This window comes from Alligator sinensis, unplaced genomic scaffold (assembly GCF_000455745.1).
Source record: "Alligator sinensis unplaced genomic scaffold, ASM45574v1 scaffold783_1, whole genome shotgun sequence".
Classification (NCBI taxonomy): domain Eukaryota; kingdom Metazoa; phylum Chordata; order Crocodylia; family Alligatoridae; genus Alligator; species Alligator sinensis.
Window position 1 is genome coordinate 312,143 of NW_005842197.1, and position 27,028 is coordinate 339,170.

Here is a 27,028-nt window from a genome sequence, read left to right on the forward strand (position 1 = left end):
CATGGCAGTTTTCTTTCTTTTTTGTCTATTTATTTGTACAAATTATACAACCCAACTGAATGGGGAATGGGCACGTGTGTGAAAGCACAGTGCAGGTTTAACCTCGAGCTCTCCTTTACAGTTACAGGCAGACCTAGAGATCGATGAGCACAGCGCTGTCGGGAGGCTGAGACCACCACCATGACCTTTGGTAGATGGGCAGAGAGATGCAAGAGAGTCAGCTGCATGCAGAGCGGACACCAAGAGCCGGCTTGCTCCGTTCTCAGCGTGTTTGCAGACAGACTACGCCTAGTGCAATACACATTTCAACAGTCCCTTGTGCACGAGAATGAAAGGACTGCCACCCAGACGTCCCCGCTCCCTGAATTATGGCTCATTGATGCTCTGTGAGCAATGAGGAAATAAGCAAGCAAGCCGACGGCCAGCCAGGCAGGCCGCAGGACGGGGAGGTTTTGCAAGTGTATCCCGCAAAGGTGTCGTCCCTTTTCCTGCCGCAGCATCTTCCCATTCTTGCATCTCACTGCTGCCTGGGTATCCATGGCCAACACAAGATCAGCAAGGCTTGTAGCTGCCAAACACCCTCCTAAGAGTCTTTTGCAGAGTGCCTGAAGGGGGTGGTTTAACTTTCATCCCCTCCCTTTTCCCTTCCTCTGCTCCTACCTTTGATTGTCGCACAGGCTCTGTGGAAAACCTGACGGGTCCAGCCCGCCTCGCTCCCAAACAGCTCTTCCCTTGGGAGCTTCTGCTTTCCACCACGCTCTTTCAAGCTAACTCGACCGGGCTGTGAGGCTGGTCGCCAGAGGCTAGAAGTGTCTGCCCTTCTCTGATCAAGGGTCACCTCCTGCTCAGCAAGGCCTCAGATGCATCAGGACAGATGTCCCTAAAGAGTAGGCAAGAGGCTCCTGGCTCGCGATGACTGGAAGCGACAGCTAGAAGGGACTATTTAATTTGTGAAAAAGTAATGCTCATAACGAGTCCGAAAGGGCCAAGGGGGTTTCAACTGGGCACGGGCCTGAAGGAGCTTGCACTACATGACAGACGAATGCAGAGGCCAGGCCTGGCTCAGGCGGTCCCCCAAACGTGCTGCTTACGGGAGGACTCGGTAGCAGGCAGAGCCTATGGGGAAGGGCTGTTTCGGGGATCTCCAAACACCGCTGACCATTTCCCTTTCCTACCTGCCCCTCCACCTTGCCTCCCTCCCTCCCTCCCGCAGGTCACCGAAGCCAAACGCCCTACGTTTTCTGTAATGCAAGCAAATCGGAGCGAGCGCGAACAAGAGCACGCCAAAACCGATGCCTGCTGCCAGCCAGGCCAGTCGGTTCATCTTCTATGTCCCCTCCCCGATGGTGTCTTTCGAGTTTAGATCTCCCAGAAGCAGGAGCTGGGTCTGTCCGCATGTGGAGGATGCCCAGCATGGGAGACTGGGGCTCGAGTGGGCTCCCCGGGTTTTACTGCCGTGTCCTCATTCATTTTGCCAGGATTAAAGCAGAATCATGTCCACTGGGCCATGCCCCTGTTGCTAACTCATGCAACAGAGGTGCAGATGCTGAGACTGTACTTTTCCCTTCTGAGGGAAAGCACAGACTAATGAGGAGAGGCCGAGGGAACTGGGCTTAGTCTGCAAAAGGGAAGACCGAGGGGGATTGAATAGCAGCCGTCACCTCCCTGCAGGAGGGCTGCAACGAGGATGGAGCTGGGCTGTTCTCAGTGGGGGCAGCAACGTTACGAGCGTTTAGCATCTTCCACGCATCCCGACTGTCCAGTCCAGGGACTCTGGACCTCACTGGTGCATACAACATGCAAGAGAGCAGCCTCCGCCTCGCACTTGGCATGCTCCGTGAGGTATTTTATATTTAACTGTGCCATGTCCTACATTACTCAGCCTGAAAGACACGACTTGGTGACTCAGACTGATGGATATCGCCTTGAGTGATTCCTTCCAGAGCTATCATTTGGCGTTCGGTTTTTCCTCACCTCTTTGTGCTTGTTAAAATGAACCCGATGCAGAATGGGAGGCTTTAATGGGCTTAGTAGCGAACAGCTGCTGTTCGAACAGATTAAATTCAGACTCCTAGAGAAACGACCGAGGGCTGCATACCTGTACAGGACACTGCCAGAAATAGGGTCACGTGTGAATCGCATGGATACTGCTAAAATGATGACCTCCTCCCAAACAAAAATCCCGCCCACAACATACCAGGCAGAGCATGTGCATGTGAAGGATCGATGCCCCCGGGCGAGGTCTGCAGCTCGCACACGTGGCTACACTGAAAGCTCTTGTGCAAACCATAAATGCCGCACAAGTCATGGGGTCCTGTGCAAGACTGGTTGTTTTTTGCAGAAATCACAGACAATGATAGCTGGAAGGGAGCTCAGGAAGTCACAGCTAGTCCAACCCCTGCTCAAGCAGGACCAGCCCCAACTACATCATCCCAGACAAGGCTTTGTCTACCCGGATCTTCAACACCTCCAAGGATGGAGACTGCACCACCGCTCTGGGGAGCCTGGTCCAGGGCTTCACCACCCTCCTAGTGAGAGAGTTTTTCTTAATATCCAACCTCAACTTCCCTTGCTGCAGCTTGAGCCCATTGCTCCTTGTCCTGTCATCTGTCCCCACTGAGACCAGCCCAGCTCCATCCTCTTTGCACCCCCCTGCAGGGAGGTGAAGGCTGCTATTCAATCCTCCTCAGTCTTCTCTTCTGCAGATGCAACCAGCCCATTTCCCTCCTCCTCTCCTCACCAGTCCTGTCCCCCAGCCCCACAACCATTTTCATTGCCCTCCCCTGGACTCTCTCCAACATGTCCACATCCTTTCTGTAGTGGGGCCCACAGCTGGACACAGGACTCCAGATGTGGCCTCCCCAGTGCTGAACAGAGGGGAAGGATCACTGCCCTCCATCTGCTGGCAGCGCTCCTGCCGATGCAGACCGGGATGCCGGTAGCCTTTGCCAACAGCGTGCCCTTGCTGCGAAGACGACACTTTCATTTTTGCACTTAGGTTCTCACAGAGTCCGTGTGCGCTGAGCCAGGGAGAAGAGCACAGCCCCTCTCTCAATGCAGGTTACAAGACATTTTAAATGGGATTTAAATATTAATCCCTGGCCGTTGGGTGCCTTCATCCTCCTGTGGTATTTTCAAATCGGCGTTTGAACGCCACGAGCCAGACAAGGCACGTCATGTTCGTGCTGCAGGCTCCTAAATAGGGCAGGTCTGTAACACTCAGCAATACCCAGTAACTCAATCTGCTTGGCAGAACAAAGCAGCTCAGCTACCTCCTCTGGTCTTCCTTCCCCGCTACGAACCACTTCCATCAATCAATACCGATCTCCGTCAGCACATGTGCAAGCACAACATGGCTTTGCTGTTGCAAAGGGCTCGTCATCAAGGAGGGCTGCCTAATGAAGTCCTCTGCACAGCACCTGCCCTCCGCTGCTCTCGTAAGCATGGTGCTCCAGCTGCCCCCAAACGCCCCAGAGCTCACCCGGACCACGTGCATCGCCCCAGGCTCAGTGAAACCTCCCCGAACGAGCTGGTAGACAGAAACGGCTGCACAACCCACCCACCTGTCGCAGCCCTTACCTCTACCAGCCCACTCCTAGCATCCGATTAAGCAGGTTCTTGCTTACAAAGTCTCGTGCTTCGCTGAACCAGTCAGTCTCCAAGGTGCCACCCTGCTGTGCCTCTCGCCTGACTTTGGACCAATATAACGAACTACCTCACAGCTTTACCTCTGGCACCCTTTGCTGCCTGTCACGCAGGATGCAAAGCTTCTTCCAGATAATTTCCCAAAACAGAAATGATTACGGCAACTCAGAGGGAAGTGGGGGTGGGAAAGAGGCAAAGGCCACAACGGACAGCATTTCCATCAGAGTGGTGGATGCTGCAGATTTAAGGCTCAGTAACATCCCCAGTATTTTATGAAGATGCTGCCTTCCTCACCGTGCCTTCTGCAAACCCACAAGACATCTCTAGCTCATTTCACAGAGCCTTGACAATCTCCGATCAGGATTTAACTGGCCTTAAAAAAAAGGAAAAGAAAAGAAAAGAAAAGAAAACCCACCCCTATTCAGGGGAGGATCTCCAGGTCCAGTCATCTCAGCTGAAGTGGAAGGAAGCATGTCAATGTACCCCCTGGGAGACTGCAGCCAAACTTAACTGTCCTACAGACAGATTAGATCCAGCAAAGCGAGCTACTGACGCTGCAGTTTTGTCGTGAGGAATCCTTCATTCATTTCTAAGATGCATGTGAAGTGCCCCGATCCCACCCTGGTTCAGCGGGCGTCGAACTGGGAGTGCTTCAGGACCTGGACCGCTGGGCAGCCCCCGCCAGAGCTCTCCCCGAGTCAGGGCGGCAGCAGCGTGCTCCCCAGCCGTCCTGGAAGAGGAGCACTACGGGACCACGCAACCCCTCGCTGGGGTCTGCTGAAGGAGGCAGAGATTTCAAAAACGTCCCTCGTTTTTTAAAAGCTTTGGCCACTTTTGAAGCACTTCATCAGCGATGCACATCTGCACGCTCAGTTTGGAGCATCTCAATAGGTGCTTCAGATGTTATGTCCGCCCAGGGCTTTAGCAACACTAATTCAGGGCCGTGGCAGCTTGCACAGCGTGTGCGCCGCAGCAGGTGCCTCCAACGCCCAGATCCGATAACCATTAGATTTGATCGCCCACGGCAGTGCGTGCGCTCCCTCGGGAGGCTTTACTAGCTAACAATAGCAGCCGCTAGCTAATACAATCGGGTTAAAAATCATTAAGATCAAAGGGGGGGGGGTTTCAAGCGACTTGCTCCAGCAAGCAAGGGCAAGCTGGGCTCTGGACTGGGAGAGGAAAACAAAAGAAAGAGGGAAACCTTTCATACATATTTGGACTCCTCTCTCATTTGGAAGGGGCTCTGCAAGGGACCTGGACAGCGCAGCGCCCTTTTTGAAAGGGCACAAACACTAGTTTAGATTATCTGGCTTGAAGCAGGACAAGCTGCCTTCCCACACGTGTTTGCAGGGGCCGGCTGCGACTTCTGTGCCCTTTGCAAGTGCTGGAGAAAGGATGCATCTAATAGCCAGAGGGTGCTGGCAGCCTTCCTGCTGGCCCCATCTTCTCCTGCTGACCACGAAAGCAGCGCTGGCATGCGCTCCAGGGGACAGGAAACGGGACAGGGACAGGTACAACCACAGCCCGAAGCCGGGACAGCCTGAAGCCTGCGTCTAACTCAGGATCACACTTTTATTTAGCCAAGAGGAGTCTCTCCAGGGCAGAAAAGGAAACGCTGCGAGGGCGCGTATTAACGGAGTGCGCTCCACCTGTCTGCTACGGAGCGAACACCAGGGCAAAGCAAGCAGAGAGCTCGGAGGAGGGGTCCGTGCTTCAGTCCCGCATCTTTCGACTGGCCCGATCACCTCTGAGCCAAAGGCAGAGGCTCAGGCTACTGCGGGACAGGAGAAAAGAGCGCGTGCATCAAGCGGTGGTATGAAAACACGATGGATTCAGCAAACTGAAAACACCGACTCCCTGAAACTCATCCACCCACTCATGCAAAAGAGACTGGGGCTTTAATTAAAGCACTGATCTCTAGTTAAAGCGGCGAGGTGTGCACGGCTCGCTGAATTACTGCGGCTCGCATTGCCATTGATCTCCAAATCCATGGAAATTCAATCCCCACCGGCTTCTGAGCCGGTGATTTGAGCGCATTATTAGGACACCTGCTGCTGCCTCTTGTCCTCAAGGCGCAGAAGCGACACGATTGCTGCGATGCCGTTACAGCCGACACGGGCTGGAGCGGCCCGGCCGGTCTCGTCACAAAGAGCCACGCTCTGCCGTAATCCTGCAGACGCAGCAAGGGACAAAAGGGGCAACGCTTCCAGGTTTCTCCTCCTGTGCAATGCAGCACTGCGTGAATTTGGATAGGACCTCGGGGCAGAGAAGGCGTGAGTGTCACCCCATCCTTGCACAACACCCAAGAGCTAGGTGTGCTTCAGAGGTTTCAGGACAGACTTCAGTTTGCTTGGGCTCAGGGTAACAGCCTCCATTAAAAGCCTTTTCCACTTTTATCAGAGGTAGAGAAAGAGAATGAAAACGTTGAGAGCACTTGAAACAAAATGCAAGGCAAGGCTTTCTTTTTGACACCAGGAGCCCTTATTTCATTAGCCGGCAGCAGCAGAGATGTTACGGGGAAGCTCCCCTGTGACCCTCCTTTAGATGGTATAAAGGCGGCAATAAAACTGCAGAGTTTGCAGGGAAGAGGGTTCGTTAAGGTGGGCTGGAGCTGCTGCCGGTCTTGCCCCTGCTCTCCTGAAAGCAAACGAGGTGAACAGGCAACGGGACGGGGAAAACCAGCAAAGGGAAAAAAGTGCAGCTTGCCTGCGATGCTGAGTCTCAGCCTCAGACACGTGGCCACAGCACGAGCCTTGCCAGGCACTTGCAGACCTGGCAAACCTGTAGCGCAACCAAAGGTAAAATCCCGGCCTCACTGGAGCCAATTTCATCCCCAGCGCGGCGAGTCTTGGCCAGCCGAGCCAGACGCTTACTGAACAGCTGCCAAAAGAGAAGGCAGGCAGCAGGGAAGGGATAGGACATGTGCATATAAGAGACAGGAGGGACTCGTCTCGCCTCCCAAGGGCCGCTCAGGGTTCGGTGGATGCCAGCGGAGGAGCTGATGCCTTCAGTTTGCTCTCTGGCCTGGTCTGACCAGGAGGAGGAAGGACTTAGTGTGCTATGGTGGGTCCCAGGTGGCAATGGAAGTGATGGCCGTGTTGACAGGGCTTGCTTCCTGCATCTTATCTGCCCTCACCCACCCCAAGTCCCATTGCTAAGGACCCCAGAGGGGCTGATGAATGATTAAGAATGATGACCTAAAAGGCCCCTTCCAGTCCTGCAAGTTGAGACCCCGTTGCATGCAGGCATCCGGTTTCCATATGAACATGTATTCCAACTGTCCAGCTGCCACCTGATAAAAAACCCAACTGCATGTCACCGGGAAAGAGCAAGAGAGAAGGACACTGCCAATGCCAGGCCTTTGCAGTGGCAGGAAATCCATTAGGTTAAAACCTGCTTGGAAGACGCTAGCGTGAAGGGAAGGCAAAATAAACCAACCTGACCTGGGGAAAAATCCCTTCCTAGCCTTAAACTTAGCTATTGCTTTGACCCCAAGCCAGACCCAGCATGTAGTTCACCAAAGAGATTTTTAGCTTTTAAGGCTATGGACACATTCATTTCTAGCGGTAAGGGGGCACGCACATGTCGCAGCACTACCATGCAGCACAAAGCAGGTGACAGCATCTCTCCGCTCGGCACTGGCGAGGCTTCACCCGGACACTGCATTCAGGTCTGCGTTTCACATTTTAAAGAGGACGTAGAGAAGGTACAGAGGGGCCAGAGGTGGGTGACAAAGATGCTCAAGGGCTTGGAAGGCAAGTCAGAGGAGAGGCTAAAGGAGCAGGGCATGTTCAGCTTGCAGAAAAGGCACTTGAGAGGGGCCATGAAAGCAGTCTGCAAACACTGGAAGGGCTGCAATAGAGAAGAGGGAAAGCAGCTGTTCTCTATTGCTGCAGAGGAGGATGTGGACCAACGGCTTGAAGCTGCAGCAAAGTCAGTTTAGATTAGAGATCTGGAAATGCTTCTTCATTGTTAGAGCAAGGAGGCAGTGGGGTATGCACCCCAGTGGGGGAAGGTGAGGACTCTCCATCACTGGAGGCATCAAGGAGAGGGTGGACAGACACTGGGCAGCGATGATTTAGGTGCAGCGATGCCTGTGCTCTGCTATGGGGATGTCCCAGGTTTCTGGGCTGTGCTGGTTGTACCCCCCACTTTCTGCTCCATGTGTCAGGGGGTTTGAAGCCTTCCCCAGAGGTGCTGGGTGCTGCTGCAGCCCAGGCTGGGGATGGGGCTGGGCTGTGCCGGTGCTCCTGCTGACACCAGCCCTGCAGGGTCCTGGCTGGAGGGTCTTGCCCCTGCACTCAGGGTCAGATCAACGCTGCACTGGGGGCAGGAAGGGATTTTCCCCTGGTCAGACTGGTCCGGACTGGGGGGTTTTGCCTTCCTCTGTACCAGGGCACGGTCTCTGCCTGGGATCTTTCGAGCATCTATTAACAACATTTCAAAGAAACAGGTCATCAGCTGCTGTGGTTCTCCTGCTTTACCTATGGCAGGGTCAGGTGCGATGTCTGTGTTGCACCTGGGTTGACAGTAGTTTCACGAAGAGTTTAAATGGTGGATGTGTCTGGGCTGGTTTGCACAGGGGTGATCCTGCCTCAGGCCAGGGTTGGCCTAGATGTGACCCCCACCAGCCCCTTCCAGCCCCCAAGCTCTAGGACCCTGATACCAGTCACCTCAGAGGGGAGCTTCTCCAGCACATGGGTAAGAAGGGGCTGTTCCTTGCTCCCCCCTCCCCCAGTGAGCTGGATCCCAGACCAAGAGCAGCAGCTGTCAAAATACCCCCACCCCTGCACACACCCTGTGGGTAGTGGGGGACGGGGAGGATTTGACAGCTTCTGCCTGTTCTTGGCAAGGGAGAGGGCAGCACCAGCTGTTAGGACACCCCCAAGTCCAGGCAGCCTTCCCATCAGCCGGAGGCAGCCTTCTCTGCCTACAGCTGCTGCTACTGCCACTGCACGCCAGTGACATCCACTCCAGGCCAGCTGTGCTGACAACAGCTGCTGCTATTGCTCCCAGGGTGCTGAGAGCAGCAGCACCAGTCCTCGCTGTTGCAATGACGGTGGCCGGGTCGCAGCAGGGCTCTGACACCTCACTGTGGCTGGATGCATCCAGTGGGAGGAAAGCAGGGGGACCCTTCTGGCCCCTGAAGGCAGAAGCCGCGGAGCGTGGGATTACCCAAACCCTTCCACACAGAGCTTCCTTTCAGAGCCTTTGCAGGGATACCAAATACAAAAAACCTGCATGCAACACAGGCATCAACACCGGCTGCACCCCTAACTAGTCACACCGCCCCTTCCAGAAGCCTGCTGAGATCCCGCCTGCAGCAATTTAGGCCCGTTGTTCCCAGCACTGTGCTGAAAAGACCACTCCAGAATCTAATAGTTAAAAATCTCCTAATTTCTTCACAGATCGTTTGTGTCCACTGGATCTTGGGGGCCCAGCCTATCTTGTCCGTGATACTTCTGAGTTATATGCATTTATCTTACAACTGGCTAGCATGCCTCTGTTTCCCCAACTAGCTTGCACACTGGGGGAGAATGGGCTCACGGTGTTTGGAAGCAGACCCTCAAGGAAAGGGGACTGGGCTATGGAGCAAACACTGAACCAACTGGTCTATGTCGACAGGCTGGAGACCAAATGGATTCAAGCTCCAAGAGACTGGAGAAGGCTGCAGGGCCCAAGGGAGTGGTGCTCTGGGGAGTCCATGACTGGCCTAATTTCTGACGCGTCTGTTTTGGTGCATTCGCTCTGGATGGGACTGGAAATCCACTGGAGTCTCCCTGCACGGGTTCAAACCCTATCAGCCACAGGCTGCGGCATCTGGTTTCTGTGGGGCTGGGCACTTATGCAATGGGCTCAAGCTGCAGCAAGGGAAGTTGAGGTTGGATATTAGGAAAAACTCTCACGAGGAGGGTGGCGAAGCACTGGACCAGGCTCCCCAGAGAGGCGGTGCAGTCTCCATCCTTGGAGGTTTTGAAGACTCGGGTAGACAAAGCCCCGGCTGGGATGATGTAGTTGGGGCTGGTCCTGCTTGGAGCAGGGGTTGGATAGATGTGACCTCCTGCGCTCCCTTCCACCCTCGCTGTCTATATTCTGATCGCATTCTCCTGTTCCCAGCCTTGACCGCTCTGCCATGGGGCCCTGGCAGCTGATCTGTGTCTGGACTACTTCTGCCCATCTCTCTTCCGGTAGCTTGCTCTAGACCACGGTTTAGAAGAGTCTGGGCCAGAACTGGGTGCAGCTGGAGTGCAGCCCCTTGCCGAACAGCAGCTGCTCCGTTTTCAAGGGTGCCGTCACGGAGGTAACACGGGACCACACGTGATGGCACAGAGGGGCTAGTGCACGGTGACCTCCCGTTGCTTGGGGGAGTTTTCAAGTGACGGGCTGCTTTTTGCAGGGAAACAACGTCAGGCACCTGCATCCCACATTGCCTGGGAGCTTCAAAGGCTGCCAGTGTAAAAGCCCAAAGCAGATCCTTCTACCTGCCCTCCTTAGGAGAGCTTTCTCCCCACCCTCTTTCCATTGCTTCCATGTGGAAGGGATAAGGCAGCTCTAACAGCAAGGTGTCGTCAGTTTTCCTTAAATCTCCTTTCCTATAGTAGTGTAGAAGTTGGCTGGAAAATGCATTCTTTTCTCCCAGGAAGTGAGCCCTTTTCCCCCTTTTAAGGGCAGTGCCCAAATCCCCGAGACTGATTAAAGGGATTTAAAAACAATCGCTTAAATAAGTGTGGAGCAAGCAGGTGTTTGAGGCTCCTGACTCGTTTCCTAGTTCCTAAGAGGCTTCTGAAAGAGCTCACGTATCACAGGGGCTTCTCAGCAGCTCCAGGTTTAAACAGACCGTTAAGGGGGAGAACAAGTAACCCGGTTGCAACCTGCAAGTCTGCACCATCCCCTCAGCCGTCTTTCCGCGCAGGCAGAGAGCCGGTGAGGAATGAGAGAGCCGCCTTTCCACCTGCCGGTCAAATCAAAGCACATCACGCTGCCATGAGGCCCAGGTCCAGAGTCCTGCTTCTGGGAGGACTTGCAGCAACTCCAAACGCGAGGTTGCAGCCAGGAGTCCCCTGGGCTCCTGATGGGATCTCGGCCCGGGAGCAGCTGGGCCTCTGGACCTGGAACGTCGTCCGGCGCCGCAGCTTGCTGGGATTGGGAGACAGGTCGTCTTCCCATCACCGACTTACCACTAGCCTAAGTGGTCCCTGCAGACGAACACTTACATGACAGGCTGTTTTGGAAATCAGAGCCCATCCTGGGGCTGATTCAAACAACTCCCCAGAGACGGAGCAACGCTGCCTCGCTCCATTGGGATGATAGTCTGAAGCATCACTAACGACTCATCCCAAATTAGCCACATCTAATAGGAGAAATGCTCAGCCGCCGAAGGAGCAGATGACTTCAGTGGAAGTGGTCATGTGGGCCATCCAAGCTCCCGAAGCCAGCACCAGTCACTAGATCATTTGGGGTGCAGCTCCCTGCAGAAGACTGCTGGCTCCTGCCTGCCCATCGTGTCCAGAAATGCCCCCAAGCCCGTGGCAGAAACCTTCCACTTCACTGGACTTCCCGTCCCTGACCTCAGGGGAGTTGTCACGAACAAAAAGCACTTTAAAAAACAACGTGAACGCAAAACCGTGAACTAGAAATCCTAGAAATTCAGGAAGAGTCAGGCTGGGAGGCACCTCTCCAGTGGCCACATCTAGTCCAACCCAATCTAAACCATCCCATACTAATCCTAGTCTATAATCCTAAATCACCCACAGACTGGAGGGTTTTAAGCATGCTCTCCACAGGGGAGAGGGGATCTTGTCCCACTGCCTGGACTAGGTGGTAACTCCGGCTGTCAAATGCCCTGCTCACCTTAACTGACCTAATCAATCCATTTATTTCCTCTCCTCGCAGGACCCCCTCCCTCATCCTTAATCTTTCTATATACAATTTTCTTTCTGCCAGTCCATTCCTAGCATGTGATGAAGCCGGTTGTTGCCTCTCTCAGTTAGTCTCCAAGGTGCTGCCCTGACCTGGTTTCTGTCCAGCATGGTCTCATACCCGACAGTCATTCTGGCATCTCAGCACCCACCACAAATAAAGCCACCCAGTGCTAGCATACGGCTGTCTCCTCCCTTCTGTCACCCACACGACAGAGCAGGCACCTATCCAAGCGCTACCCCCTGGACAGATGACCCCGGACAGAGGAACAGGGGCGGTCTCTGCCCCGGGTCAGGAAGGAGGGAGTGCTTTACCGTGTGGTCTGTGAGCGGAGGCAGCACAATCAGCTTCTCCATGGTGTTCATTACCACGCGCCAGAGCTCCTTCAGCACCCGCTTCAGCACCGTCTTCTCACACACCGTCGCAAAGAGCGTCAGGCTGCGGGGAGAGAAGGAGAGCTGATTAAGCCACGCTGCGCCGGGGACGTGATCCGGAGGAGACGGGGACTGGGAGCGTGGGGGAGAGGCAGTGCCTCGTCAGACAAACAGCGTTAGTGACTCTCCCATGCCTCACAGGCAAGAGAACCGCTCCCTTGCCACACTCTCCTGCTAATGGAAAGCACCCGCTTCCCGCTCCCTTCGGAGGACATTGGCACACACGCGCGAGATGAGCACTTACTGCACTGCCGAGCCGAGGCTGAACTCTTATCTATGATTTGCATTTTGGAAGCTGGCCAAGATCCCAAATAACACCCGGGCTGGGGGCTTGCAAATAAAGCCCAGCTCCAGAACGTTCATCTCCTAACCAGGGAAAGACGGGACACAATTTCAAGTCCAAACAAGACCATTGTGACCACTTAGTGCAACCGCCTGTGTCAGCAGCTGGCAAGGTTTGTGGCACGCTGCAATGGCCCAGCTTGGGCTGAAGCGGGCCAGTGCCAGGGCCCAGTTGCCACCACTGCTTCTCGCCCCTGCCCAGCCGTGGGGCAGTGCAGGCAAGGCCCCTGCTCCATGGGCTGCATCTCTTGGCTCCGCAGGCTGCTGACTCCTGCCCTACGTCCCCCTCAGCGGCTCCATCAACACGCTGTGGTTGTGCCTCAGCATCTCCAAAGCCAAACCAACAGTCAGACCCCTGCCACACGTTACATATATCATGCATCTGATGGGTGAACCATGCAATAAATTCAGACCAGCCACGCATATAATGATCAGGGCATACAAATGTCCATCCAGCTATCAAAGGAGCCAACCGGCTACGAAGTTAGTGCTTGAAAATGTATACAGCTGGTTCTAACAGGAGGGCTCTGCAAAGCCCTGCCAGGCACTGGCAGCTTCTTTCGGGACAAAGCACAAATTTCTGGAGACATCCTGTCTCCAGCACTTCAAACGCACCCCTCCCAGAGGGTCCCCGTGTCGGGAAGCTGCCAAGTCGCATGCCTGTTCTCCACCGTCATTGTTCTGCTTCTCAGAAAAACCTACGCTCAAATATGTGCCCGCTTCCGGCGTGGGATCTAGAAGAGCAGCCAGGATGAATGCTTCCCAACAGCCTATTTTCCCATGCTTGATCCCAACCCATTTATACCCCCTTAAATCACCCGAGTGCCTCTGACTCCCTGCCTTGCATTCACATCCTCCAGAAGCATGCAGATCCCTTCCTCCCCAGTCACAACCACAGAGCTTGCTCACTTGCCAATGCTTGCTCTGATCCTGGCTGGGATTTTCGTTCTCATCCTCCCGAGGCCAGGCTACAACTGAAAGGTGGAGAACAGGCAGGCAACAGCTCTCCTCTCCAGCCATAAGGAAAAGATTTCAGGATTGTTTCAAAAGTTTTAGACAGATGTACAACTGCAGCATCTTACAGGAGAAGAGGACACTTACCTCTTGGGAGTATGCTAGTCCAGCGTACTGGTCTCATCTGTCTTCTCCCAACCCCCAGTGAAGGAAACTGAACCAGAATAAGTTATCCCCTAGTCTCACTGGGTGGAAATGACTGCAGTCCAGCCTCACTTACTGCTGGATGGGAGCAGACACATGAAACAAGTGCATCAGATTCAGCCGCACCGCAGGAAGTCCCCCGGGACTTGCAAAGGGGTTTAACTGCTTCACCTGTCCATGCCCTGAGCGTGACAAGGCTCCCCAGGCAGTGACACCAAAACCCTCATGGGCCCAGACGCAAAAAGGAGTCGGGTGAATAAGCTGCTTGTGCATTTGGCATAGGGCAGGTAACAGATGAAATGCAGAAAGCAAGACGGTCTGCCAGTCCCTGGGCAACTAGACTACTGAGCAACAGGCGGGATGCTCCTCCTCTCCCCAGCTTGGGGTCCAGGTCTTGCTTGGTCAAGCTCAGGGAAGGTTTCTGACTGCAACTCCTATACTAACAGAAACTCCTAACCTGGGGCTGCCCAAACCTGGCAGGGAGAGGGGGGGATTTCGGACACCCTTCCTGTTTCCATCCCTCCTAGCAGCTGAGATGCTTAGCATGCAGCTGCTGCGACTCCACAACCTCAGCATCGATGCCTCTAGTCAAGGCACAAGGGTTCTTCGCCTGTACCTGGGTTTCGAACGTTGGTCCAAGGGCAAGTCGACGCTCAGCATCACTTTAAATAGGCTACGTTTTGAACGTGACCCAAGAAATACGTCCTCAGCTGCAGTGAGTGTGGGAGGCTTGTCGCGCCATCCTTCTGCAGCTCAGCTCTCTCTTTCCAAAGGCTGGCCATGGAGATTGCCCTGACACCATAGATTAAAGCAGCGGCAAGATGAAAAGCATCAGCACCGGTGAGAAGGCCAAGTATCCCCACCTGGCAAAGCCCATTTCCAGAGATGAGGGAATGTAACAGATTGTGGGGGATGGCAAAAGGCCGCTTGGTCCAACGTACAGACTCTGAAAGCTGATCACAAGCCCTCCTCCTACATGCTTCTCATCAGCTCCCTGGACACCCCCAGCCTCTGAAACACAAGAAATGTCTTGATGTATTTCTTTGTACTCTGCTACCCCTGCCTTCTCCAACTCTCTCTGCGTTTACACCGTCAAGCAGCTGTGTTCAATCTCCCCTGCCACCCCTGCTGTGGATAAGGGCAGAGACAGATTGAATGGATCCGCAGGGTCTGACAAGACTCAACCCACTGCCCCGTGTTATTCAACACCCGCTGGAAGCCAATGGCAGAGCCAGGACCATGCACTTGCTGAAGTGCCCACAGTATGCATACAGACTTCTGCTGCTTTGTGGCGCTCCCACATCAGCCCCCAGAAATCTGTCTGCTGCAGCCAACCGAAGTGGGGCAGGACCCAGCTGTGGTGCAAACTGGAAGAGGGAGGAAGTCAGAAGACATGGACAGGGAGAAAGGGAAGGAAAAAAACCACAATTTTGGCTCTGCCACTGACTTTCTCTACGGTCAGGAGAAGAGAAGAGAAGTCATTAAGATGCCCGTGTTCCCTGGCTGTCAGCGAGAAGGGGAAGCTGTCTCACCAGATGAATCAGAAGCAATTTTCATGTACTAAGACAGAACAGCCAATGTCAAATATGACGCGAGCAGTCGCTTTCCGCACCTGACCCAAGGCACAGCTGGAACAAGCACGTACAAATCCAACTTGCAAAACAGTCTCTCTGACAAACGCAAGCTACATGCGCTGTGCATGCTGCAGGAATGTGCACCATTCCCCAACTCGAGTCTTGTCATCACCTTGGCTGGGACAAGCAGCCCACCCGCCTCAACCCACCACGAGGATTTTGAGACAGAAGGGGGCTCTCAGGAGCTGTCTAGGAAGTTGAAGGCTCCCTTCCCCACCTCCATGGCCAGTTGTATAGCAGCACGAGACAGCACGAGGATGCTTCTCCTTACTTTCCATCCAGGAAGTCCATCAGCGGCCTCAGGACATTGTCTGCATCTTGCGCCACCGTGTTCCGGGCATTTGCAGGGATATTGCCCGTCCCCTTCACTTGACAAAGGATGTCCGACATCTGCTTGACGCACTCATCGATGCGGGTCTGAAAGCTGGAGAGAAGCAAGGCAAGTCGTTATTCAGGGGCTGCACGCCATAACCCAACACGTCCCTGCAGACTGCACTCAGTGTACATGCGTCCCCCCTCTCCAAGAGATGCTCTCTCTGTTTCTCTGCCAATGCTCATATTGACAGCAGGTCCTTTCTAACACGCCCTTGCACGCAGCACCAGGCGCCAGCCACAGCCTCTCCGTACTGCGGGCGGTGTGCCGATGGGGGAGGGCAGCTCATCCACTTAACTAGAAATTGCCAAAGTGCCCTTTCTTTTTGCAAGAACTGCAGTGGCTTCCAACTCAAAGCACGGCACTGTCTCTCCATAAAGGGAACAGGGCCCCACAGGCAGTGACAATCTGGGACTGTGGGTATCTGTAGTGGTCATCAGGAAACACTGCAGACAGACGCATGCGTCCCATTGCAGAGCCGACAACGCGAGGACAGGTGCTGCCTGGAGCACTATACGGATAACACACAAGTGTCCACATGGGACGACCAGGCTCCAGAAGGGACATGTAGCATGCCAGGGGAGTGCACCCGCCTTCCTGTCCCCAGCTCCCAGCAAGAGGCAGGTAACGACCCAGCCGCACCTCCCTTAGGAAGTCACTTGTGAGAAGCCCGTCAGCGATGTCGGCCAACGCTTCTGCAGTCAACAGGAAACGCAGGTAGCCGCATAGAAAACACGGGAGGCTGCAGAGCCTCCCAAAGGGCCAACTCCACACAGGAAGGGAAAGACTCTGACATTTAAAGGAACTATTGCTGACAACAAGGTATTTAATTAAATGACGATCACGTGGGTCTTTGCTAGGAACCGTGGCCAAGATTTCAATCCGTAGGGGCATAACGCCGGCTTTCAAACCTGGTTTTGAGTAGGTGGCCTGATCGTCTATGGGACTGACTCAGCCGGACGCCTGTAGCTGGGCCGCGGCTCCGCTGTTTAGGCATATACACCTCTCTTCCTGCTACCCACTTCTCCTCGTGCCCCCTGGCCTTTCCAACCACGCTCTCCCAAGCGCCCACAGCCAGCACATCACAGCTTCCTGGTCCCTCCCACTACCTGGTCACGTCCTACTGTGTTCAAGCCAGGTTCCTTCCTCTGCCTGCTGCCTCCACGCTCGCTTTGCCTCTCCAGCAATGAGGAGCGCCAAAGAGCAGCCAGTTCTGGGTACCTAGGCAGTTCAGTTTATCGACTTGGCTGCACATAAAGAAATGATCAACATCCGTTTCCAACAGCCGCTGCTTCCCGTAGCCCCGGGGACCCGACCCTTCCAGCCCAGACCCCTCGCTGCACTGGCTCTGGGCGGCAGAGGTTGACAAACCCACGGGAAAACACCGCAGAAGCGACCACCATGCACATCAGTCACTGAGCTCAGAAAGCTCCTGGCCCCCAAGACTGCATGCCTGCCCTCCTGGATACGTTTTCAGCTGGCCAATATTTAAATTGTGCCTAATTTCTGCAGGAATTGCTGGCTCTCAGCTTTTTGTCACTAATGCTTGTTACATTGTTACTCCAAGACTTGTTACACTGTTACTCAGAGCTTGGGTTGAGCCTCTGCTCAGCTGTTCACACCTCATTAAGGCTCCTGGCAATGCTTCTCCTAAGGGCAACCCTGAAATGGGACAGGGCCTGGCCAGTTTCAGGGCTACCAAGTGTCCAGCACTGACTGAAGCGTGTAACCTGCATCCCGTGATTTTAGCCTGTTCAATGAGCCTCCTATATGTAGGCTAGGACACAGCAACCATCCTTGCAGCTGGGGTAAGTCTTGCTACAGCTCCCTTGTTGCCTCTGGAAACCCCAGTGTGTTCCCTGCATGTAAAATACTGATGTGACATTAGGCCAAGCAGGGTGATTGCACAGCACCAGCATCTCTGCACAGCTCGGCCATCAGCAGGGTGACCTTCTGCCCACGGGGTGGCTGGAGTACGTGTACAAGGCTTGGAAAGGGCTGAAGCGGGCCCCATGGACACTACACACCTGTCCTGAGCCCCATCAAGGGATGGAAAACACTCATGCAGAGGCAGCATCAGAAACTCGGCCTGAGCTTCCTTTCTGTTGCTGGTCAGCCGTGCCGTGCCATGCCCACCACATGGGTGGCTGCCTACCCATGCTGGCACATGCTCCCCCCACCTCTGCCACCTCTCCCCCACCTGCCTTTACTGCTGGGAGATGAATTATTGAAGGCAGCCCCCCAGCTCCTGTTGGAGGCAGAGGGGCAAGGAAGCCACCCAGCTCTGGAGGGAGGGAGGGAGGCTCAGCCCATGGAGATGGGAGGGAGTGAGGGAGGGGACTGGACTCCCTCTGCTCTGCCACCCCCCATGGGTACCGGGCGGGGGGGGCTACACCCCTGGGTAAAGGGGTAGCAGTGTGGGTGTGGCACCCCCCGATCACATTGCCCGCCTCTAAGGCCAGCTCTGCCGCTTGCTCATCTTGAGCAGGGCCCCTTTCATATGCATCTATGTACCAGGAGCTCATCGCCTGAACGCCGTGCTGACCGTGGAGATTACTCGTCAGGGCTTTTCTTTACTGCACCAACAGCAGCAGGGCCTGGCACAAGGGGTGGGTGCATGCCTCACGTGCTGGAGTCTGCAGGCACGCTCCTGTGCACTAGTGCGGCTGCTCCAGGCTCACGGTCACAGAGAAGTGGGGCTGGCAGGGAGCCCCAGAGGGCACGTCTAGTCCAACCCCCGCCTGAGGCAGGAGCAGCCCTGTCCAAATCAATCCCAGGCTAATCCATTGTCCAACCTCTTAGCAAAATGACAGTCAGCCCTGACACAACCCAAGACATCACAACCGAACCTGCCACAGGGAAAGCAGGGAGGCTGTCGCAGCCAACATCCTGCTGCTGCAAGGGGTGTTAACATATGCTCAGGCAGAGGCCGTGCCCCCGCGGCAGAGGAAGGCACCCCCCCAGTCCGGACCAGTCTAACCAAAGGGACAATTCCTTCCTGAGCCCAATGCGGCTTTAGTCCAACCCTGAGTGGAGGGGACGACCCAGGAGCCTCCAGCTTCAAGTCACCACCAGCCCCTGCTCTCAGATCTGCCAGGGTTGAGCCCCAAGTAGGTTTGCTAGCGTTCTTCTTCCTGGGTCTGGAACGTGCCTGCTACTTCGCATGGGTTGGGCTGGGGCCAGGACACACTACTGCTGCAGCACAGACAAGCTCGCCGAGCGTCAGGGAGCTTTCTCCCATTTTGATTTTGGGCAAGGGTACAGCAAAACTGGAGGCTAAGGACAGCAAGTGCAGTGCTCCCCAGTCCTGGGGCTGCAGTTGATAAAACTCTCTCTTGACCCCTTGAATCAATGCCCAGGTCCCAGGGGTCATTGTGCTGGATGATCTTAGCTGCCATGAAGGGCTCCCCCTGCTCTTGCTGGGCACAGGCAATACACCTTGCACTGCGCTGTCGGAGGCTGAGGGGATCGGGAAGGGAATGCATGGGTGTGGAGAGAGGCAGGCTTGGAAGAGACCTAGAAAGGGAACTGCTGCTCTGGCATCCCGCCCTGCGCCGACTAGCTCCAGGCAGCAGCCACGAACACGCTCGTTAGGGCTCTGCGGCTGAACATGCTCCGCTCTGATGCTTTCTTTACACGACCGTAGCAGGGAATTTCGGAGACGCACTGCTCTCCCAGCTGACGCAACTGCCCCGCATGACGCGAGAGCGGCAGATCCACAGCATACGGCAAGGGAGGAGTCCTGGGAGTTGCCATTTGCAAATGCTTTCAGTATTAGCTGGGACATCTGCCTTATTTCACGCAATGGCATCCCTTAGAGACAGCCCTGCTTGCGCGGGAGGCCGCGGCTCCACTTCTAGTTCTCCAGCATTGCTTCTGAGTAGACGAGGCAGCTGCACCCGCCTGGCTGGTTAATCTCTCGGGCACTTGCCTCTGAAGTGCTCCCCTGGGTGTGTGCTGATACTGCATAATCTCTTCAAATTACATTTGCATATGCCAAGATATCCCCTAATTGTCTTGTAACATTGGCACCGTGAAGACAGGTGTCCGATAAGGATGCTAACTCAATAATCATGGTTTTCTCACTCACCCTCCATCTAATTATGACTGCTATTGTCTCGGCTCAATGTGTGTTCGAATCTCTCCATCTCCTGCTCCTGCCATCTGTTATTAAACTCCATAGAGAAATAAGGCTGGAAGGGAGCTTCAGGGGTCACATCTAGTCCAACCCCTGCCTGAGCCAGGATCAGCCCTGTCTAAACCATCCCAAGCAAATCTATTATCTGACTTCTTAGTAAAACTACTGTCAACCCTGACAAAGCACAAGACATCACACCTACACCTGCCACAGGGAAAGCAGGGGGGCCACGGTGGCAATGTCCTGCTGCTGTAAAAGGTTGTTAAAATACACTCAAGAGATCCCAGGTAGAAGACCACACACCCTGCTCCAGAGGAAGGCAACCCCCTTTGCCGCCCCATCCAGTGCCACATCCATCTGGCCACAAGGTAAATTCCTTCCTGACCCTAAATATAGTGATCAGTCTGACCCTGAGCGGAGGGGCGAGACCCTAGCCAGGACCCTCCAGCTTGGGTCCCAGCAGGAGCATCGGCACATCCCAGTGCAATGACCCTCTTAGTTCAGGATGTTGAAAATGCAGCAACATGTCTACGTCCTACAAAGATATTTATGGCCATAAACGGTGCAAATCCATAGGCTAGAAAAAAAAAAAAAAGCGGGTGTGATTTTTATATTCCCACAGCGCATTTGTACGCTGCACTGTGGTGTGGGCCTACATTAACTCTGCATGGGGCAAAGATGAGAGAAGTCAACCACAGTGGAGATTTTCAAAGACCAGGTGTGGATCATCCTACTTCCAGTCTTTTCTCCCACCGCACTATGTTTTTTGGCTCAGTGTAGAGTTATGATAGCAGAGCCACATTCTTCGCCCCAGGCAAACCATATCCAGGAGCTGAAATGAAACTTTTAATTGCAACTGGCAAGCAACTGTGGTGCTTGTGTCATTAATGGCTCTAGAAAACCTATAAAAATGTATGGCCTTTGCAGCAACAGAGTATTGGGCCACGCTGTCAGTCTCGCATTTAAGCTGGCTCCTTTCCTCTTCAATATTCGTTTTGGGATCAGAAAGCATTCAGCTGTTTCATATGATAGCACAATGTTGAAACAGGAGTGTCAGCAGCTGCATATCGAACTGGAAATTGGATTCAGGGTAATAAAGATCAGGTGCATTTCAGCCAGGGACTTAAGAGATCAATATGTGATCCAAATCCCTTTCACAGTTCAGAGATTCTCACGCCACATTTCCAGGCAGAGCAAGGAAGAAAACAGATAAACATTTTCAGGAAGCTGTCTCGATTCTTCATGCCATCTCAGCATGCAAGAGGCCACGAATCTCATACTTAAACCAAAAAGTGCCGTGCAGCTGTCACACACATTACTCCCTGCGCCAGGTACAGCTGAAGCTGAAGGAAAGGGCAGTTTTGAGGCTGGGGACGGTGGTTGCACTCACCTGTTACCAAACACGGCGCTGAGCTCATCCAAAACGTTGTTCAGTCTCACCTGGAGCTCTTTGAGATGATCGCTTGCTTCTGGATCCAGCTGCGAGCAAAAGGAGAAGGTTTATCTGGAAGCCAGAAGTTAGGTTGCTGCTCTGCAACGTGTTACTAGCCGCCGCGTACTACACGGGAGGGAAGCACATAGAAACTGTCCAACCCAGGTTAGCCCGTGCAAGTCTTTCGAATGACGTTTCTGACTCTCCCTAGCTTTGACTTGAAGCAGGGAGCTGTATTTCAGCAGGGCAATAATGCATTTTTGTGATCATTTGGGCTCGGGATGCTCATGGAAGACAGGGCACCTTCCATTGTGTGCACAATCCTGAGTCCAAAGAAAAAAAGCCACCAGCCTCTGAATTTGAAGCCTAGCATCTCAGCCTGACCAGTGCAAGACTTCTGTAGGACAGCAGTAGGGAGGCTGGAAGACAAGGGCTTGGATCTCCAGCATCGCACCAGGCAGGGGCTAGATACCATAGGAGCTCCTGCTACTAGAGCCCCGCTGGTCTTCTGCATCTTTACAGAGGTTTAAAGTGGGATTCATGCCGCCTTCTGCAAGCTGGCATGGGAAACCCAGACTGTATTAGTGTCTGGAAGTACTCAGAGCAGTCTCCTAGATCAGTGTTCAAGAAAATCGAAACAACAGCTCTGATAAAAGCCCCACAACCGGCCTCGCATGTGTATTGGAGCTGCAGGGTGTTTTAGGTCGGGTTCAGTGGCAGCGATGCTACAGTGATTTAAGCACTGCTCGCACAGAGTCGCTGCTTTATTAGAATGAATTTCCAGTTTTATTAGCTTCGTAACTAACTCCATGCAGGCAGCACTGAACATCACTTCACATCTGCTGGCCTAATCATGCCAATTAACAGAGCTCATGGAGGGGGGGATCTATAGGCGATCAAAAAAATACGCTTACAGCCTCCCAATAGCTGCTTTTGTCGCTACTGGTCTGTCCACCTGCATCTTGGACGTGTATGAGACACGGGCTCTGGAGTTCAGCGTGTGCGACCTACAACACCCAACATTTCCTCACAGCCTGGCCCATTTGCTAGGGGAGACCCTGGCTTCACTCTCCAAGACTTACCAGGACACTTCAAGCAAATATCCTGCCGTTTGATCTAGGGGGTTAACGCAAGGCTGAAGAGACTGGTACTGATCACCTACCTCCCAGCTCCTTATATTCTGCGCCCTCTTTCCTTGGGCACGTATTGGAGCCGCAGGCTCTTTTGGGTCAGGTTCAGTGAGTGATGCTATGCAGCACCCGGGAGGACTGAGCTTATGAACTGTGCAATGAATGAGTTATCTTAGCCATGAAAAGTTAGAAGGGAAGGTGAGATTAATGCCTTTGGCTTTCTCCTTCCTACTCTATGAGTCATGACCCTTCGCCTCCAGCCACGCAAACGGGACACCGATCTCCTTTTACATCCCATCAACACCAGCCTTTGAGTGGCCAGAAAAGGACGGCTCGGGAGACCTCTGCCCATAACACGAGCTGCATCCTTCCCAGTGCTTCTGGCCAAGAAGCGACAGACAAATTTGGAGCTATGCAGCACAGTGTCCGCTCCCCGCAGGGCTGACGGCCCTCTCCTTCAGGTGCAATTAATAAGACTGCATCTGACATTCAATTAAAATAAAGGTTTCTGGCCTTTTCTTTCTTACACATTAGTAGCTGCTAAGTGATAACAGAAGGAAAGCTGGCTCTGCGGCTGAATGTCTCAGTGCAGCGACGGCAAAGTCCTTTGTCATCCCGGAGAGGCTGATTTTTCTGAACAGCTGTTCATAGGGCAGAAGGAAAAAGAGTCTGCACAAGGCATTTGCTAACTCTCTCATGCCTAGAATTAGCTTTCCTTGGCTGGCTGCAAACTGCAGAGAAGTATCGCGATGTGATTTAGGTCCATTAGGACGGTGCAGGGCAGGTGCCTGCTTCTGTTACTTACGGACCTGAATTAGGAACAAGTTATAGACCTTCGTAGACTCCCTTTGGCGTTCAGCATACCTGAAAATTGTTCTCTGCCCATGTGGCGAAGCCCTGATAAAAGTGCTTGAATGAAGCTGTGTCTACTTTGCAGCTCGGCCAATGAATTTTAAGCGTATCAGCGGTAACAGGCCTGCACGATAAACCGACTGGCGGAGCGAAGCAAGGCAGGACCGTAGGAAGTTGTCTTCATTGTCATGCGTATCATGACCGTGGCATTTCTGCTGGAGGCAGGAGCGCAGCGGGACGGCAGGCGTCTAACGGAGCTTTCTGATCCCTGCATTTGGGTGCGCGGAGCACAGTACACAGGAATAAAGCTAACCAAAAGATTCCCCATGTACAAAGCATGGGACGGTGCATGCTACGTGTTGTCTACGACCCCTGAACAAATGCTGGGATTCTCACAGAAACGATACCCAGCCCTTCCATAATGTCTTGCTGAAGGATTTACATGCACTATAAAAATAACTGAGATGTGCAGCATGCATCCCAAGAGAGACGAGGAACCCAAGCTCCATGGCAAGTGTCCAGGCTCTCCAAGCTCTCCAGGGACCTTAGTGGGACCCCAATACCTCAGCACCTCTGAAGACCTTGTCCTTGACGACTTGCTCCAGGCTAACGCGAGGTCAGCAGCAGGGCCAGGAAGTGCTTGCTGCATTCAATGAGTCCTGGTGCAGTGCCTGAGTCACAAACCCCCTCTACCTTTAATACATATGTTGACAGCGTGATGTTGGCAGCTTTAATTCCAGCTGACCGGCTGCTGACGGGACCTTCCCAGAGAGACTCTCAGTGCTTTCAGCAGCATATCGGCGATGAACCATCCCGGCAGCCCCGTTCTTTCCTCATTCTTGTGTCAACATGATGAGGGCTTGACAAACTACAGGGGAAGCTGCTGGCAGGAGCCTGGACCCTGGGAACACTTTCCAAAAGCTCGTATAATGAAGACATGGCTGTTCTTGAGCTATCCCGGGGTTCGTCATTCAAGTGACTAAGCGAGGATTTCGGATGTGGGATAAATCTAGCTGAGCACTAGAGAGAGAGTTTACTGGAGCATTAACTCCACAACTTTAGCTAATAGCTGAAGGCATAAAATTGGAGGAAGACAAATCTGCTACTCATTCGCTTGTTCTCCAGGTTCGCTAAATAATTCTCAGCTCTGCTATTTACCCTGCAGGCTTGGGCTATGCAGAAACAGCCCATTTCTACACTTTTTTAATTGGGCATCTGAGGCACGGAGAGGACTGGGTAGTGGGCAGTGTAGTACGTCAGCTCTCCTCTCGCAAACCGACTGATGATTTCATAACTCGTGAAAGGCAGAGAAAGGCAGCAAGTGGGCTGCACGGAGTCATCCTGGGTTAATGAAAATAGAAAGGATTATGCTGCCCACTGTCAGCTGCCCGTGCTGATCCAGGGCCAGGTCCAGAGCGGAGAAAGTTAAATGCACGACAGCATAGGTGGTAGGGAGGCTTTACTTCTTGACCTGCCGAAGGCCACGTTGGGGCTAAGCAGCGAGTTAACCAAGTTATTGCAAAGTCGAGCCATGCCTGGCCATGAAGCTGTATAACCCTTGTAACCCTGGCTCATATTTTTAAGAGCCTGTAGGTACCAATTGCCCATTGATTTTCACCTGGGCCGCGGGCAGTATTTACATCAGGGCACTAACATCTATTAAGCTTTTACCCCCATGTCATTTTGAAATGGCTGCTTGGGGCGGGGGGAGAAGAAAAAAAAAAAAAAAAACAGTTTCAAAGACATCTGTGAGTGCTTTGAGCAGCTGCATCGGTACTTCTTTTCTCCTTCCACCAACCACCCTGGTTGTGGTAGCCCTGTAAGATCAAAAGACCTCAAAAGGGAGGAGTCCGGAGTCATAAAAATTCAAAAAAGGATCCAAAATAGCTTAGCTGTCAATCAGTCGCGACTCCACAGACAAATCTCTCCCAAGGCGAGACACACAGGCAGCCTGCCTTCCCTTTCCAGATGTCTCCTGCTCCTGAGGAAAGGAGGAGCCCAGGACCAGGCAGCACAGGCTCCTGCACGGAGCATGCAACTGGGACTCGGGAGGTGCAGGTTGCGATCCCAGCTCTGCTGCTGGGGAGCCTTTGGGATGTGGTTTGCCAGAGGCAGGAGAAGGCTGGAGGCAAACAGTGCACCCTCCCTTGTCACTTCTCATGGGTAAAAGTACGCGTTCACTTCGCAGTTCGTGAGCTCAGCGTGCCCACTGCCCGCTCCCTGCCTGCCACCCCCGTTATAAATGGGGAGGGTGATGCCAATCTCTTCTGAGAAGTGCTTGGAGACCTGCTGAGGAAAAGCACTGGGTTGGAGGCTGGTATTGTTACTTGAAAGCTATTCAGAGGTTTGTGGCATGAGAAGTACTCCCAGTGGAGAAGGGATTAGTGAACAAAACATGGCCAATGCAGTCAAAAAATGCGTGAGACTAGCAGCATGGAACCAGGATTCGTCTCTCAATTTAACGCCCCTTGTGTGGTTTATGCACAGCTCCTACTTCTATTAGTGAAGTCGCACAACTAAGCCATGCTGGTGCTAGTCCCTCTCTACAATGCACCGGGTAGCACAAAAAAGTATGCACTTCCCTAGGGCACCGAAGAGAGCTCCCTGTGATGCCGCCTTATTCCTACAGAAAAACAGCTCCGCTGCTGGCTTTCATCCGAGCAAGAGGGCAACGGTTACACGTCTGTGTCAACGGCTGCACAACGCAGGGACCGCACAGACTGCATGCATCGTGGGAAAGGGCAATAAGAAATGATCCACCTTGAGGGAGAGGAGGACAAACTGGGCCCTAGCTGGAGACTCGCATGTCGGCAGCTCTATTCTCAGGGCTGTCATCTTACTATGTGAGAGCCAGTAGCCAGGTCTAATCACTATCACGGTAGCCACTAGACGAACCGGGACGACACCACGTTTGCTCTAACAGCACGGCAGGGGGGTTAGCAAGGAGTTATTCTAGGCAGCAGAGTACTAACTGGATGCCAAGAGGAAAACCTGGTGATGCCAGCCATTTCGGGCACCTGGCACAGCTGAAATGAAGCGTGTCTGGTGAGCAGTGGCTGCTGGGCAAGGGGAAAAGAAGGCATGTAAAATGGCCTCTCGCACCCAGTCCCCGGGCACCAGGCTCGTGAGCTCCCGGCTGGGCAGTCGCAGGATCTGCACTTGAGCTCCCTGCCCGTCTCCTCGCCTGGTTGGACGCCGGGGTAATGCTGACAGATCACCTCTCGAGGAGACCGGAGGCCGGATGCAGCAAAAGGAAAGTCTGGGGGGAATTCACCTGACTCCGTGCAGAGCAGGAGGGTCTTGCCAAACACCTGGACCTCTGCAAGGACGGCCTTTTGCATCTGGGTGAAGCTGGACTACAGCTTCCTTACACCACGATGCAGTGAAAAGGAGGTGCAGCAAGAGCCACTTGAGTCCAAAAGCACAAAGGCCCACACCCAGCTCCCCTTTAAGCAGGGAGGTAGTGCTGATACCAGCAACGGCGGCTGCATGAGGGGCGTTTAGGGCCGCCTAGGCCGATGTTAGCTCTTCCCCCCTTTGCAATTCACCTTGCTCTTCTGAACATGCCCAGAGGGGATCCACTCCAGTCTCTCATGCTCGGCAGGGATCCTGCTCCCCTCAGAGAAGCGTCTAGATCCCCGTGAGCCTGGGAAGCATCAGTCACAAAAAACACAACCAGCGCCTGCTCGAAGGAGGAGAAGGATGAAAAGGAAGAGAATCTCCCCACTTCTTAGCTGAACAGCCTCCTGGTTAGGCCACTTGCCCTGGGGGAGTGAAAAGCTGCCCTGGTATAACTGATGCCGTTTGTTTTCCTTCCCTTCCTTTGAACAGACACCACGAGCTGAAAGCAAAATGAGCGCGGAGGCAACTAAGCACAGAAGCTACGAGTGCTGTAGGCAAGACAAAATGCAGACAGCTGAAGACGCAGGAAAACAAGACCGAACAGAGAAGCAGAAGACCCGAGGATAGC

At 53.7% G+C, this 27,028-nt stretch overlaps 1 protein-coding gene across 5 annotated transcripts in view; it reads right to left on the bottom strand.

Annotated features, from left to right (window-relative positions):
* Positions 1–27,028, bottom strand: part of UNC13B (unc-13 homolog B) — a 257,459-nt gene that overhangs the window by 15,217 nt on the left and 215,214 nt on the right. For all 5 annotated transcript variants that reach the window (XM_025207487.1, XM_025207486.1, XM_025207488.1 and 2 more), the window contains 3 exons: positions 21,035–21,123; positions 15,405–15,557; positions 11,880–12,003 (listed from right to left, as the gene is read on the bottom strand). In XM_025207487.1, coding sequence (XP_025063272.1) covers positions 11,880–12,003; positions 15,405–15,557; positions 21,035–21,123 — 366 coding nt within the window. The remainder of the gene's footprint in view (positions 1–11,879; positions 12,004–15,404; positions 15,558–21,034; positions 21,124–27,028) is intronic.